The 11740-nt window shown below is 36.8% G+C and overlaps 1 protein-coding gene across 3 annotated transcripts in view; it reads right to left on the bottom strand.

Annotated features, from left to right (window-relative positions):
* Nucleotides 1-1134: 1134 nt before the first annotated feature.
* LOC107653351 (signal transducer and activator of transcription 3-like) overlaps nt 1135-11740 on the bottom strand; it is a 26324-nt gene continuing 15718 nt past the window's right edge. Inside the window, exons 13-24 of one of the 3 annotated variants that reach the window (XM_016440048.1) lie at nt 10616-10663; nt 10426-10509; nt 9703-9801; nt 9478-9613; nt 8801-8853; nt 8613-8707; nt 8359-8498; nt 7887-8105; nt 7087-7129; nt 6063-6122; nt 2550-2650; nt 1135-2455 (exon numbers count right to left, since the gene is read on the bottom strand). In XM_016440048.1, the coding sequence (XP_016295534.1) occupies nt 2349-2455; nt 2550-2650; nt 6063-6122; nt 7087-7129; nt 7887-8105; nt 8359-8498; nt 8613-8707; nt 8801-8853; nt 9478-9613; nt 9703-9801; nt 10426-10509; nt 10616-10663 (1185 nt within the window). In that variant the 3' untranslated portion in view covers nt 1135-2348. Of the gene's footprint in view, nt 2456-2549; nt 2651-6062; nt 6123-6819; nt 6976-7086; nt 7130-7886; nt 8106-8358; nt 8499-8612; nt 8708-8800; nt 8854-9477; nt 9614-9702; nt 9802-10425; nt 10510-10615; nt 10664-11740 lie in introns of those variants that run through there. The other 2 variants (XM_016440052.1, XM_016440062.1) reach the window with 2 other exon arrangements.

The following is an 11740-nucleotide window of genomic DNA, read 5'->3' on the forward strand; positions in this document are numbered from 1 at the left end:
AGTCACGATTTCTAATATTTTACATTTTTATTTCAATGTAATTAGCAATTCATTTAATTTTATATTTGAACATCTGTTACATGACGGCATTAATTAAAGTTTCTTAAGGGTCAAGATCAAGTTATCTGCATCTCCTGCGCTCCACCAAGCCACTCCCATAATATCTGTCATCACTTAAATTAATGCACGACTACATTATATGTATAGACTCGAATACAATTATGACGTAATAATTTTATGACGAATAAATCTTTCAGTGAGTAAAACTGGCTGTGTCTTCCAGCTAACTGAGTTAGCCACGAAGAACGGGGGCCCATTCTTCGTACGTTACTTATTACATCCGAGATGAAATGTTACATCCGAGATGATATCATCGCGCTAATCAGGATCTGGCCAATTTGGTTCTTCGAACGCACCTGTTGTTGATGATTAGTATGGCTGGGTTGAGTTATCCGAGATAATTGCGCGTTCATGGGTTGGTTTAAAAGGGGCTATGTATCGATACTCGAAACCACGATCAGCAATGCAGCGATTGGCTGGCGGCAAGACGGCAACATAATGACATCATATAATTAAAAAAGACACCTGACGAAAAACTTGACAAATTTTTGTACTTTTATAAGGAAACAGCCAAGCGAACAAAACTATATAAATGTTATAATAGATAAATGAAATGTGCACTGTTTTTATTTTATTAATTTCTTTTTTACGAGTCCCAATTATTTATATTCACGATTTCTAATATTTGTACAGGCTTTACATTTTTATTTCAATGTAGTAATTAGCAATTCATTTAATTTTATATTTGAACAGATTTGTTATGTGACAGTATTAATGAAAGTTTCTTAAGGGTCAAGATCATATCTGCATCTCCTGCGCTCCACCAAGTAGCGACATACGAAGAACGGGCCCCGGGCCCCGGGTGTTCCTTTTTTCTATTTTCATGCAAAACATTATTTGAAATAAAAAAAAGTGTAACATAAATATCTTTACTGATGCTTTAATCAATTTAATGTGTCTTTGCTGGCTAAAATATTTAATTTCTTTTAAAAAACTGACCCCAACTTTTTGAATGGTAGTGTATATCCCAGATAACTGAAGAAATGCATAAAGGACACAAAAGGCTGACAACTGTTTCTCGTCAAGAATTCATTGTACAATAAAGAGAATATACATAGTGCAGTGTATATATAATAGTATACACACTATTAAGTGAGAGTGGAAGGACAGATATACAGAGTGGGAAACGATCTTAGACTGACAGACATTAAAAAAAAGTAGTTATGAAGAAACATCATTTTCCATCATATGTCAACCTTACATGACAACACAACAGATCAGTGAATTACAGAATGAAATTATAAATGTGTGCATATTTGTATAAATGTGCATGTATGTGTGTGTGTGTTTGTGTCTATATATATATATATATATATATATAAAATTTACCATCCAATTATGTTACAATAATAGACCTGTGCAAGATTTTTCTTGCTATCCAAGTCAAACATCATATTAGGCACAGTATAATATGGTGGAAATATCACATATGCTCATCTATATGCGTAATCTATATTCATATATATATTTATCTTCTTCCATTCACTTCCCAAATACATCCAGTAAAAGAGTAAAATATTTTTCATCAACATTAAAATACAGTATATTTATGTAAACCAGAAGCTAAAAGGGACATTATAGACCTGCATGCACAAACTTACTTTACAACTTATGATCTCACTATGAATGATAATTCTGTAATAAACCAGACCATCGATACTACTGTAAAGTTAACACCCCTTCACACTCATTTCAAAAGATCAACCAAGAACAAAGAATTCACTGGCCCTATGCTATGCTGACAGCTCAAAATATGTTTGATGTTTGTTAACACCAGTGGACATTCATTGCAAAACAAGTCTAAGGCTATTCCTATTACTAAAAAAATAAATCATATGGCTACTATACAGTCATGGCCAAATGTCTGCAACTAAACGTGTTAAAGAACCTTTATATTCACACTTTTATTGACAAAGTTCAAAAAAGCTAAAAACTTGTGTTAATGGTCTTGAAGGCCTCACATTCCCGTAAAAAAAAAAAAGCCAAGAATTACATCTTAACCATTGAATGAGTTCAATTGCGCATTATCAATGTTGATACAAGGATGAAATGTTAAAGTTTTAGCATGTTTGCACACTTTTGGCTATGACTGTAAAAACTGAGAAGAAACTAAAGAATGGCTCGGAGAGAGAATGCAGCTGTAGCACCTAAGCATTATGTACATAATTACCAAATTGAAATAAAAAAAAAAAATTATAAAATAATAAAACCCCTAAAATGTTGGAAAACTAAGCATTTCTGCAGGTGTCCATATCCGAGACTGTCGAGGGTGCAAACCCTTCTCTCATTGGTGAGGGATGATCAGAGCTCAACTCCATGTCCAGAGTGAGAGATTCTGGAGGGAAAATGGAAACACGGGATGAGACCCTAAAATGTTTGCACAAGTGTGCAATAGATATTGATATTCAGAAAGCTGTTTTGTGACTTACCAAGAGGTCCTGGGTTGGCCTCGGTGGCTTCATTGTGCATGAGCGAGTCGAGTGTGCGAGGGGACATAGGGAACAGATCACTTGTGTTGCCAGAGTTAGTCCTGCAAAAGAAAGAAGGCACACATTAGACATGACACACAAGCTACAAGTGAACAAACAATCATTACGTCTAGCGTCACATACAACTGTTATGACTTAGTAAGATCTGAGCGTTCATTCGCCACGTAAGGTGTTAACCTTCACTCTAATATTCATGTATCAACACACTCAAAGTCATACACATAAGAATCACTTGTGAACTTAAATGCACACAAAAATGAAATTTCGATCAACGTTTATTCACCCTCATGGCGTTCCAAACCTGTATGACTTTCTTTCTGCTGTGGGACATAAAAGGCATTTTGAGAAATGCCTCTGTGTCTTTTTGTCCATATAATGGAAGTCAGTGGGCTTCAATGTCGTCACAAAGGTTTGGAACCAATAACCTGAACCGTAAATGCTGTGATTGATCACTCTATTAGAACATGGGAAAAGTACTATAATAAAATTACATTCATGTGTTGTTTAAAAAATACTTTGTGAGAACACACAGCTACTTTTGAATGGCATTAACAACGAAACCTGCTGACATACACTTATATCTGACCTAGTCAATGGCTTTCTGCTTGGCTGCCCGTTAGACTTACCCTGGGGAATGATTTACCAGGGGTCAAAGTTTGCCTGTGCCTATTTGTTCACACTTTGTTATTTTGGTAAAGCAGTATTTCTACACTATTTCTTGCTTGTGTTGAGACAAGCATAGGAAGTGATAACAAACATAACTTAAGAGAACCTGAAGTCTCAATCAAGCCTAGTTCTGTCTGTATTAAAAACACAAGCAGTGGTCCAGAAGTTTGATGCAGCAGCAACGGGAATGACAAGAGTTCCAGATATTGTGGGTAAGTTACGCACTCATGAACGGCACATCAAACTAATCAAATGATACAAATGTATCAATCCTTAGTATTTTCAGATTACTCAAAGGCATTTCCTAGTTGCTGATCATGTCTAGTAGGTCAGGTTGCTGGTAAATTAAACAAGGCTTTGTTGATTTTATAGAATCAATACCTTGATGTGTGTATTTATTTGCTATCTAGAGGTGATTCCACAAGATTTCAATGGCGATACTAAAAAAAATTTTCTTTTTGCTCTGATTTTAGTTTGTTTAGAGCAGGGGTGCCCAACCCTGCTCCTGGCGATCGACTGTCCTGCAAAGTTGGAGCAGGGTTGGGCACCCCTGGTTTAGAGCAATTCAAAACAGTAGAGGGACAAATTGCACATCAAGTTGCAGGCTGCCCAAGAACAATATTATCACTCTTAAAAACTATATTGGGCACATATTATATTGAAGAGTTACATTCTGTTTATGTTTGCAGTATGAGAAATGGTACAAGTTGTTAGGAAGCATTACAGTAGTTTTCAAAGCAATAATCAGTTCTAGCCATAACAGACATCGTAAGACACTTTCACAATCCAGTATCATTACCAGGACCAATCTGGAGAACTCATTGTCTAAGATGAAAGAGCACTTTGATAAGATTGCCAATAATTAATAATAATAATTCCTTACATTTATATAGCGCTTTTCTAAGCACTCAAAGCGCTTTACATTGTCAGGGGGTATCTCCTCATCCACCACCAGTGTGCAGCATCCACCTGGATGATGCAACAGCAGCCATAGTGCGCCAGAACGCCCACCACACACCAGCTTACTGGTGGAGAAGAGACAGAGTGATGAAGCCAATCAGCATATATGGGGATGATTAGGAGGCCGTGATGGTCAGAGGCCAATGGGCGAATTTTGGCCAGGATGCCGAGGTCACACCGCTACTCTTTTCGAAAGACATCCTGGGATTTTTAATGACCACAGAGAGTCAGGACAGTTTAAGCCAAGAACTTGTTTTCCATCCTGGACCACCAAAAGTCCCGACTACCTTCCAGCATCTCAAGCAAAAGCTGGATGATATGGTCCTATTTTACCACACAGGGAAAGAATATCTCTCATTTTGACACTATATTTGTTCAGATCTTGGCTGGTTCTTTAACCCTGAGTCTCACAAAATGTGAATTTGGTTAGACAGCTGCAAACCATCTGGAGAAACAGTACCAGTACAGGTCTATTCTATGAGTGTAAAAGGTGTCGGTTACTGTTGAATCTTTTGTCCTAACAATGAAAATGTGAATTCAGAATACTGAGAACAAAAGGGTGCAGAGAATATTCTTGCAGACACTGAAGTTTGGTTAGCATGGTCCAGTTAGCCCCTGTTGGCAGATGTCAAACTACACCATTTGCAAAAAAAAAAGAAGCATATTTTTCCATTTAGAATTTGCCATTCAGAAGTAGCAGTGTATTCTGAAACCTTTTTACAAGCAAAACATAAATCACAAAGCTAATATGACAAAAAAATGTTTTAGTTCTATGAACAACAGAGCCTCAGGTAATATAGAACTTATTGATTAAAAAACACAGTATGATGTGTGTATGTATCAACAGTGACGAGAGTTATGAGTGGATATGCTCCATATAGTGAGGTCAGTTGTGTGGTTGTTGGTCAGTTTTCTCCCCTCTCTTGCCACATCCAGGTTATGAAACACCCAGAATGCCCTGGAGACAACATCTTAACATCTATCAACAGTCTCTGTTAATATTACACTAAAACTGTTGTATTGTTAATATGGATGTTTTGCTAATAAAAATAGCCAGTATTTATCTGTGTGTATATAAAACTTGTAATCAGCATTATATCATTTTAATTTCTAACAGGTCATAATATTTAGAATACTACTTAATGATTTTTATGCTTTTATATTTGTTGAAAATGAAAAACTATATTCAATATATTTTGGGTTGAAATAGTATTTTCGTCATATTTGTGACGCATCGAAAGTTCCTGTAGACGCTTCTTTCTTAATCGGGCCATAAAAAGGGTCACATGTGTGACATGAGTCTCAGTTTTCATCAGAAGCAATTTCCTCCACACGGTTTAACATACAGATGAAGCAAAACATAAACCACAAAACAAAACACTCCATTCATAGCACTTCTATGAGGGAAAAAAGAGAAAACTGGAAGATGGGGAAACAAAATGAATAGGAGAGAGAAAGTGACCACTTTCCTTCCAAAGTGTGAAAATATTTTGCATACTGATACAGAAAAGTTACTGTGAGCTTAGAAGTGAAGTAGAAACTGCAAAAAAATATTCCCGTCTATAGAAGAACTAGTTCACAGAATTACACAAAATTGAGATTTAGAGACTTATGAAACAGCAATTCTAGCCTTCTAACTTTTACAGAAGTTCCAGTGACATCCAGACCTCTTGTTATAAAGGGATGAAGTGAGTAAACAGAAACCCTTGGTCAAGCTCTAGAGATGTTAAAAGGAATAATCTATGTTAGCAGATGACTACAGGAGTGTGTTTGACCACAAACGTTTATGTCTCATACACACACATAAAGCAGCTCCCTAGTGCCTACCCAGGGAAGCCGTTCCCAAGCAGCTCACTGTCCGGGAAGTCCATGAAGACGGAAGGACACCTATGAAGAGAGGTCAGTTTATAGCCTGCCTAACACACACACACACACACACACACACACATACATGACCTCCAGTAAATCCATGCCCTCTACAAACACAGAAAGCATTCGTGATTCAAGTAAGACTGAGATTGAAGCAGCTTTTATTCCATCCATATGTTTTTGTGTAGTCAAGCTTGTTACCTAATGTACAGTAATTGGTATGTACAGTTTGATGTGTTACAGTTTATATACTAAGTCTATTAACACGGAATCACAATGTAAAACTGACTGTCTCATTACATTAACATTCAAAACCCATTCGGTGGGGTTTTAGAGGCAGAGCAAGTTGTATTTTGAATGTCTACTACCAACTACAAAGATTAAAAAGAAAACATTTTTAGAAATAATGTGCACTGAAAACAATGAATTATTCAATATATTTTGATGAACACATATTAAAAGTATACTCTGTACATTTTTACTTCATGATGAGAGTACAAAATTAAGCAGATTTTTTAAAATAAAATTTAGATTTTTAAAATTAGATTGAAATTTTTCTCTTGATTTTTTTTTTACTGAAAATCACATGGCTGCAAAGTGTTTACACAACGGTTACCCAGAAGTCATGGGTGCTTATACTTGTAAATGTCAAAATTAAGCCTGAGCCTCCTTTAATTAGCTGTTTTGTTGATCATGTGTAAGAGTTTTTTGTGTGTTTTTTTTAAACATGGTTTCGCTCTCTTTCTCTCTTCTCATGCAAGATTGTGGTTTAAAGGATGCTGTGAAGGGTCCTTGGCAGATTCAGTAGTGGCTACATCCCTGATCCATGCTGTACAGAGAACTGAGAGAAGTACTTTGCATGTGCTCCTGCCTAAAGAGTCACCAGAGATTTCAAAGTTTACAAGAGGACAGAGAGAAAACAGAGACTCCAGCAAGGTCAATCATTCACACACATACTAAAGAAGAAAGAAATGCTACTCACGGGGTGACACAGATGAACTTGGTCTTCAGGTAAGGCTGAATTACTGAAAGAACAACAAATGAAGTGTTATTAAACAGGGAGAATGAATATTTTTCAGGTCTTCAGTGAGCTTTTGTCATTAAAAAGCAATCTGTTTTCTTTTCTTAGAGGAACAGTTCACACAAAAATGAACATTCAAACCTGTATGATTTTTTTCCCATAAATAAATAAAATTAAGTAGTCAATGTGACTCTTGTGATACATTCCAATTCTTCTGAAGCGTCACATGATCCTTCAGAAATCATTCTAATATGCTGATTTGGTGCTCAAGAAACATTTCTTTTTATTATCAATGTTATCCATGTGGAAAAGAGTTGTGTTGCTTGAAGTTTTTGTGGAATTTTAATATTTTTTAATAAAAAGTTGAAAAGTACAGCATTTATTTGAAACACGTTTTTTAACAAAATAAAACTCTTTACTGTTACTTTTCATCAATTTAATGTGGCCTTGCTGAATAAAAGCATTAATTTGTTAAAAATAAATAAATTAATAAAAATCTTACTGACCCCACATTTTATTAACTCTAATGTGTCTAACCAAAGATTAAAGTCATGCTTTTGCATTCTCTCTTCAGTTATTCTTAGACAATTTCCTCAGACGCTAAAAGTTTCTGGTAAACCACACCCATTCAGTGCACTTCCAATACTAAAATAGTGGTCTCCAAAATAAATCATTTGAAACTAAACAAACTTTGCCAAGCAACAGACAGATGTACTGTTATTCCAAGCCAGAATGAATTCTATTCCCGTTAAGACACTCACCACATCCAGGATCAGGGAATTCGGTATCAGGATGGGCCTCGGGGCGGCAGTACTTGCCAAACGCCTCCTCTTTGGGGATATCAGGGTAGAGGTAGACCAGCGGCGAGACCAGGATGTTGGTGGCATCCATGATCTTGTAGCCCATGATGATCTCGGCGAAAGACATGCTGTTGAGCTGCTGCTTAGTGTACGGTTCAACCGACTGGATCTGGGTCTTACCTGCACATACATACAGGAGCACAAATGCTTCACATATTCAAACTACGGTCATCAAGACACGACATTTCAGTAGTTGATACAATACCAGAGAAATTTCATGGCTGCCAACATCGATTTTGACACCACAAGAAGTATAAAATTTGTAAATAAAACTATAAAACATTTTTGTTTTTACTATGGTACCAATGTACTGATCATTTTGAGAAGTCTAATGCCAACACACACAATATCATGTACATGGAAATGCATTCACCATTGATGTCCTTCTCAACCCAGGTGAAGGTAATGCCTCCCTCTTTGCTGCTTTCACTGAAGCGCAGCAGGAATGTCCCAGGAGGCTTCGGGCTCAGGATTGCCCTCTCTCTTTCTTTACTGATGAAGCCCATAATATATCTGACACACACACATATACACAAAAGCTTGATATAACCACCCAAGCAGTGATTGATGTAATGAACTATGAATACTGCATGAATGCACACAAGAGAGTGCAGCAGGAGTTCTCACCCTTCATTCCATAGAGCCAAAATATATTTCTTCACTAGGTCGATAATGTTGTCTAGCCACACCCAGAATGAGAAACCTTTTCCTGCCATGTTCTCCTGCAACACACAAACATGTTTAGGATACTCTGATAGAAACTTGCTCTAAACTTAACACAGAATAAGGAACAAAAGTTTGTTATAGCAACATACTTTGCAGAACTTGGCCCATGTTATCTGGCAACCAGAGTAGTTTACACAAGGACCTACACAAAACAGAAATGCACAATTAAACAGATGCAAGAAGAATGTTGCAAGGGTGCAAATGATTAAAAGTGCCAGTAAAGAAAATGTATGTTGCTATTAAGCAGCACAATGGTTTCTAACATTGATAACAATAATAAATGTTTCTTGAGCAGCAAATCAGTATATTAGAGTGATTTCTGAAGGATCATGTGACACCGAAGACTGGAGTAATGATGCTGAAAATTCAGCTTCGCCATGACAGGAATAAATTATATTTTAAAATATATTTAAACAGAAAACAGCTATTTTAAATTGTGGTTATATTTCACAATATTACTATTTTACTGAATTTTTAATCAAATAAAATCAGTCAAATCTTGTTGACCCTAACTTTTAAAAGGTATTGTATAATCAGAGGCAAAATTCAGCCATTTAAAATGTAAGCTTATCAAAGTCAAATAAATCATGTGATTAACATTACTGAAACCACAGAACAGACCTAAAAATGCTTCTATTTTCAAACAGCATCTTCCAACTTATTTATTTATTGTTTATTTCCAGGTTTAAATTAAGTTTTAAAAAATCCCAGATATTTAATGCTTTTGAACTCCACTGAATATTATAACACACAAACACGCACATACCCAGAAGTTTCTCTGCAAGTGTGGTGAGCTGCTCAATGGTAAGTCCTCTCTTGGTTGTGGATGAAAACTGCCAGCTGACCACCTCAGCTACCTGATCCCATGTTCCTACTGGAGGTTTGGTGAAGAAATTCACATTCTGTGAGGATAGAGAGGAAGAATTCTTAGGAACTTATATAAGTTCTTGTGCTAACAGTAAGTACGGCTTGCTGTGGATTAATTTCAAACCTTGGGATGGTTGGTCAGCATGTTGTACCACAGGATGGACGCCCATGCATTTGGCATTTGACAGATATTAGAGATGACCACCACTGGGAGAGAATGTGTCTGCACAGAGATAAAAACCTTTAGATATAATTGAGAAGAACAAATCCTGCTATTTTTGTACATCTCGCTCAGTCGGAAATCTGCAAATAGAGACCTGAGGTTGAATAATTCTCAAGAAAACAGAGCCGAATGGCTTAATTATCTCGTTTAATTAACCTGCTGTGTGTGTTGGTATTTTATGTGACCCTGTTGTGTCCATCCACAGAAAAGGAATGATTTTGCATGTACTCTTATCAGCACATAATAGGCATGTAGGCAGCACTGTGTATAATAGGTGGCAGATTATCCAAGGACACGCTGCCTGGTTACATATTCATATCCTCCTACTGCTGGTACCATGACGACAGCCTATCACAATGACCTTATTGGCTTTCAGTACGTTGAATCAATCAATAGCAGCAGTGTGATGGACTTAATCAGTTCTCAGAGTTTAATAATATTATCATCTTTGATTTGATAAACAGCCCAACAGGACAGCGCCTTAGTGACAGGAATCCTGTCATGATAAGACATGTCTGACATTTTATTTTATTCTAAAATACTGATAAAAATGAAAGCGTCTTTTAAATTAACTAATCTTTTAAACATCCAGTGAGCGTTGTTTATGTCTGTAGATTTTATCACCTCAAGGTCGATCTTTAGTCCTTGGTGGTAGACTTCTGTCTCAAATGTGATCAGGTGCAGTTCTTCGGTCACTATCAGAGACGCCTGTAGTTCAGAGGGAAAAGGTCAATGCTTACACTGACTTCTTCACTAGAAGCCCAGAATAAAAAATAAAAAACGGTGGCATAATGCTAATTATACAAAGACTTGCATCACTGTTGGTTCGGCCTCCATTGCCACATCTCTGCTCTCGAAGAGTCTGAAAAACAGAAGAACAAGTCAGTCAGTCAACAGCTTGATCTACAGTAGTCTTCCTGAAGCTTGTAGGGTAAATTCAATGAATTGTTTTTTAAAGTAATAAAATATAGGAAATAGTAAGTCATTTATTGTAAAAATGTAAATGTGATTCTTCAACTTCAGGCACTTTATGTCCCAGGGGTTGATTTTTATGAAAATATACATATACACATATACAGGTACACCTAAAAAAAATTAGAATATCATAAAAAAGGTCAATATTTTTTGTCACTCATTTCAGAAAGTGAAACCCATATATTATATAGATTCATTACACAGAGTGAAATATTTCAAGCCTTTATTTCTTGAAACTTTGATGAATATGGCTCACAGATAATGAAAACCCAAAATTCAGTGTCTCAGAAAATTAGAATATTTCATAAGATCAATAAAAAAAAAATATTTGAAACAGAAATGTCAGGCTTCTGAAAAGTATGTTAATTTCTATGCACTCAATACTTGGTTGGGCCTCCTTTTGCATGAATTACTGCATCAATGCGGCGTGGCATGGAGGCAATCAGCCTGTGGCACTGCTCAGGTGTAATGGAAGCCCAGGTTGCTTTGATAGCAGCCTTCAGGTCATCTGCATTGTTGGGTCTGGTGTCTCTCATCTTCCTCTTGACAATAACCCATAGATTCTCTATGGGGTTCAGGTCAGGCGAGTTTGCTGGCCAATCAAGCACAGTAACACCATGGTCATTGAACCAGCTTTTGGTACCTTTGGCAGTGGGGGCAGGTGCCAAGACCTGCTGGAAAATGAAATCAGCATCTCCATAAAGCTTGTCAGCAGAAGGAAGCATGAAGTGCTCTAAAATGTCCTGGTAGATGGCTGCGTTGACTGTGGACTTCAGAAAACACAGTGGACCAACACCAACAGATGACATGGCAGCCCAAATCATCACTGACTGTGGAAACTTCACACTGGACTTCAAGCAACATGGTTTCTGTGCCTCTCCACTCTTCCTCCAGACTCTGGGACCTTGATTTCCAAATGAAATGCAAAATTTACTTTAATCTGAAAAGAGGACTTTGGACCACT

This window comes from Sinocyclocheilus anshuiensis, unplaced genomic scaffold (genome assembly GCF_001515605.1).
Source record: "Sinocyclocheilus anshuiensis isolate Anshui unplaced genomic scaffold, SAMN03320099.WGS_v1.1 scaffold2013, whole genome shotgun sequence".
Taxonomy (NCBI): Eukaryota; Metazoa; Chordata; class Actinopteri; order Cypriniformes; family Cyprinidae; genus Sinocyclocheilus; species Sinocyclocheilus anshuiensis.